This window comes from Sinocyclocheilus anshuiensis, unplaced genomic scaffold (assembly GCF_001515605.1).
Source record: "Sinocyclocheilus anshuiensis isolate Anshui unplaced genomic scaffold, SAMN03320099.WGS_v1.1 scaffold2090, whole genome shotgun sequence".
Classification (NCBI taxonomy): domain Eukaryota; kingdom Metazoa; phylum Chordata; class Actinopteri; order Cypriniformes; family Cyprinidae; genus Sinocyclocheilus; species Sinocyclocheilus anshuiensis.
Genome location: NW_015560626.1, coordinates 1,575,341 through 1,579,522, shown reverse-complemented (window position 1 = coordinate 1,579,522; position 4,182 = coordinate 1,575,341). Strand labels below are relative to the sequence as shown.

Here is a 4,182-nt window from a genome sequence, read left to right as displayed (position 1 = left end):
CCTTGTTTATATGCTGCCTTATTTTTTTTAAAGTGTCTGATATTGCGTAAAAAGACCATGTGTTTGGATAAACATCTTAGTACAGATAAAAGCATTCAAACAACAGTAGAACTGGACACTCTTTGTTCCCTGCAGCCTTTCTAGTTACATGTAATAGCACCCCATTACATCCAGGTGGCAGAATAGAATATGCTTAAAATGAAGGGCAGTGCTCTCTGGCTGTTATTAAAGGCATTACTGTTAATTCATTACCCCAGGTCTGATGGTACAGATGCCTGAATATGTTAGGTGACCAGTTGGCTCAGCGACACAGAGTGAGGTTAACCTATAAAGAGGCACTCGTGTGATTAAGGCGGCTGAATCCTCATCTCTTTTAATTGTTTATAAGGGATTGTGCATGTTAATGAGTTGATAAGCAACCAGAGAAACAAATAGTGTTACAAAGCATCGTGATATCAACTTTAACAGTCAGGTAATCATGAAAATGACTGAACGGGAGGCACTAGGGTTTTATTTCTGTAAATTGAGCACAATGGAAGCCTATATATATATATATAGTCAAAATTGTTAGATACTAATGAGATAAGTCTTCATTGTAAGACGCTATCATGAGAAATTATGAAATTGTAAATAATTGTCAATTACAAGTCATTACGAGAAGTCAAAATTATGAAGAAAAGTTATAATTAGGACTTTATCCATTTTTTGTGACAATTTTTACTTTTAGGAATTTTTATGACATACTTCATAAATCATAATTATGGGATAAAAGTAAAAAAAAAAATCTCAATTTAAAAATGTACTTTTTTCATAATTTTAATTTTGACTATCTCTGTTATGATCTTTACATCATTATGATGTTTATGCTCTATTGTCTACTTTTTAATCTCATAATTATGCATGTCATACTTAGTATGTCATACTTTTGATGTTTTATCTCATAATGACTTAGTATCTAATAATACTGACGTTTTATCTAATTATTTACCAAAGCATGATTTTTTTTCTCTTATGTAGCAGAAATGGGATTCCATAAAGAACACTGCAGCAGGGATAGACAATAACTAATAAAAAAAAGAAAAAGACAGGGCAAAAAAAGTCTCGGACTACTTTAGGAGACTTAGCTCATAATAGCCAACATAACTCAATCTAAAGCTGCATTTAAAACACTGTGATCACAGGGAAAGGAAACGGCATGATTTAAAACAGTAAATATATCGATTTCTCAAGACAAGGGTCCTGATTAAAATTAATCATACATAATGACCTCGGACAGTATGCTGTTTGCTGAGACACAAGAAAACAATGATAGGACCAAACTATGAAGTTCCATAGCCCAAACTGAACGCAATGTGCCAGTACAATACAGTTTTTATATAGCAAAAAGTTTGCATGCTAGCAAGGCAGTCTTAGTGTATCAGTCCTTCACAAACTGCTATTTTCCATTATACATCACTGTACACCCACACGAGAAGCACACATGCACACGTCGATTATAAACGTATATAACAGGTTAAAAATGAGGTAAGATGAGCGAGGGTCAGATGAGGGGGATGGCCACTTGAAAACTAAAAACCTGCTCTAAAATAGCAAGGTAGAAGATCCTACAGAACATTAAAGCATCATGTTTCTCTCAAACACATACTTACTGATACATATATATATATATATACAGTGGGTACGGAAAGTATTCAGACCCCCTTAAATTTTTCACTCTTTGTTATATTGCAGCCATTTGCTAAAATCATTTAAGTTAATTTTTTTTCCTCATTAATGTACACACAGCACCCCATATGCAAAGGGTCTGAATACTTAGGACCATGTGATATTTCAGTTTTTCTTTTTTAATAAATCTGCAAAAATGTCAACGATTCTGTGCTTTTCTGTCAATATGGGGTGCTGTGTGTACATTAATGAGGAAAAAAAATTAACTTAAATTATTTTAGCAAATGGCTGCAATATAACAAAGAGTGAAAAATTGAAGGGGGTCTGAATACTTTCCGTACCCACTGTATATATTTATATATATATAAGAATATATAAAGTATTGCATCGTTGCAACTCTGAGTTGCAACATGTTGCCTGCATGTGTGACATACACCGAGTGCACAGTCACGGTTCAAACAAACAATGTCTTTATTGCAGCGTGTGTCTGTGGGAATACGTTTAATGACAGGAAGTGCTTTGCAGCCCTATAGCCAGTGGAGGAGCAGGAGGAAGTTGAAGGAAGTAGCAGGAGTTACAGAGAATGCAAATGAGAGCATGGTTTGGAGTCCAGCCCCCTTAGTCTATGGCATAGTGAATGACAATCTCCTTCGGTCTCTCTCAATACGTGTACATAGTCCCAGTTTCATTCCCAGAATGCAGCTGAGCTCCAGGTCAGAGCGTGATGGAGTGAGAGGGAACCAGCATTCTCCTCTCGCAGATCTGCCCCTCTCTCCCGGGATGCGGAGAGTCCCAGGCAGACTGTTACCTGCTCTCATCATCTGTTGGATGGGTGGGACTGTGTGGCCATGATGACGTGCAATGGCCCACCGCTCTCCCCTCGCTGGCTGCCCATCCCCGCCAGCACTGACATGGCCACCGCCTCGGCCGCGGCGCGGGAGTTCAGGCCATTGGGGCCTACCACGGACGAGGGGCTGGGGGCCAGAGAGCTGTGCTGAATGACCGGTGCCGGGGAGCCCGTGGGCTCAGACGTCTCTTTCAAGTGCTCCTCTCCTGAGAGACATCAATAAATGAAGGTTAGATCCCGCAGATGCAGGTCAAAGACCTCAATGTGAGCTCCACTCACCCAAGTAGATGGCTTTCTTTTGAAGGTTGGTGACGGGACAGTCTTTGTGGGCTAACAGCAACTGCTTCAGATGAGTAACTTCGTTTCGCAGATGAGACACCTCGTTCTTGTACACAGAAATACAGGAAAACAGAAAAGTGTGAACATCACTCTTGGTCACAAACTAGCTGAGAACAAAGCACTTGCAAACACATTTGTATCTACTCAATTTCAAAGTATAATGCCAAACCATCAATGCACACAACAAAAGAAATGAACATTTTTTTTTTTAAGAAACATGACAAAAATAAAACAAAATAAGGCAAGTAATGGTAAAACAATTTAATAAATAAATATACAAATAAAAAAATATTTTATATTAAAATAAGGCCAATAATTATAAAATAATAAACAATAATAACAAAAGATAAAACAAAATGAAATAACAAAAACAATAAATACATAAATAATACATACATAAAAAAGTTTTATTCTTACAATAAATACAATTATTATTATTTTTAATAGTATCAATGATAAAATCAATTTGAAATAATCTCAATAACTGTAATAAAATAAAATAAAATAAAAATCTAGTCTCAGGTTATGTTTGGAATGAGATACTAGCAATACTGCAGTATATGTAAAGATATAAAAAAAAAAATGAAAATATTTAAAAAAACAGTATGTGAAACGGTATGCAGTAAAGTTATGCATTTCAGACTAGGGTTGGGAATCGAAAATCGATTCCGATTCCAGAATAAAGTCGTTATTTTTGTTTTCTTTGCATACAAAAAGTATTCTCGTCGCTTCATGAAATTCAGATTGAACCACTGATGGCAGATGGACTATTCTGACGATGTCTTTCATACTTTTCTGGGCCTTGACAGTGTAATTTACTTGGCAGGCAATGGGACAGTCACAAGCCTCCCGGTTTTCATCCAAAATATCTTAAATTGTGTTCCGAAGACGAACGAAGCTTTTACGGGTTTGGAACGACATGGGGGTAAGTAATTAATGACAAAATTTTAATTTTGGGGTGGAGTAACCCTTTAAGATCAGGAATCGGATACTTGCTGTCAAATTAAAATTTCTATCTATTTTCGCCTATCGATTCCTAAGCGCTTTTGTTTTTTTCATCTGTGAGGACCGGACTTCGCTTAGCGATCTGCCAGGACCTTGCTCACTAATCTAAGCGCTCCAAAGTTTGGCTACATTTGCGATCAGAAGCCAAAAAAGCTAAGTATAATATCTGTGATAGCTAAACATGTTGCGAGAGAGGTGTCACCACCAACATGACAAAGCACTTTAATTTATTAGATCGTTAAAGATCGCAAACACGATTCAAACACCAACGTGATTCTATTCCTAAATTACAATGATTCGTCTGTTTCATTCCTCAACCTTTGACG

General features: G+C 36.8%; 1 protein-coding gene across 1 annotated transcript in view; it reads right to left on the bottom strand.

Annotated features, from left to right (window-relative positions):
• Positions 1 to 2,026: 2,026 nt before the first annotated feature.
• The window catches only part of LOC107681998 (cyclic AMP-dependent transcription factor ATF-7-like), a 43,493-nt gene continuing 41,337 nt past the window's right edge, over positions 2,027 to 4,182 (bottom strand). The window contains exons 11-12 of the mRNA XM_016478410.1: positions 2,792 to 2,897; positions 2,027 to 2,718 (exon numbers count right to left, since the gene is read on the bottom strand). Coding sequence (XP_016333896.1) covers positions 2,483 to 2,718; positions 2,792 to 2,897 — 342 coding nt within the window. The 3' untranslated portion in view covers positions 2,027 to 2,482. The remainder of the gene's footprint in view (positions 2,719 to 2,791; positions 2,898 to 4,182) is intronic.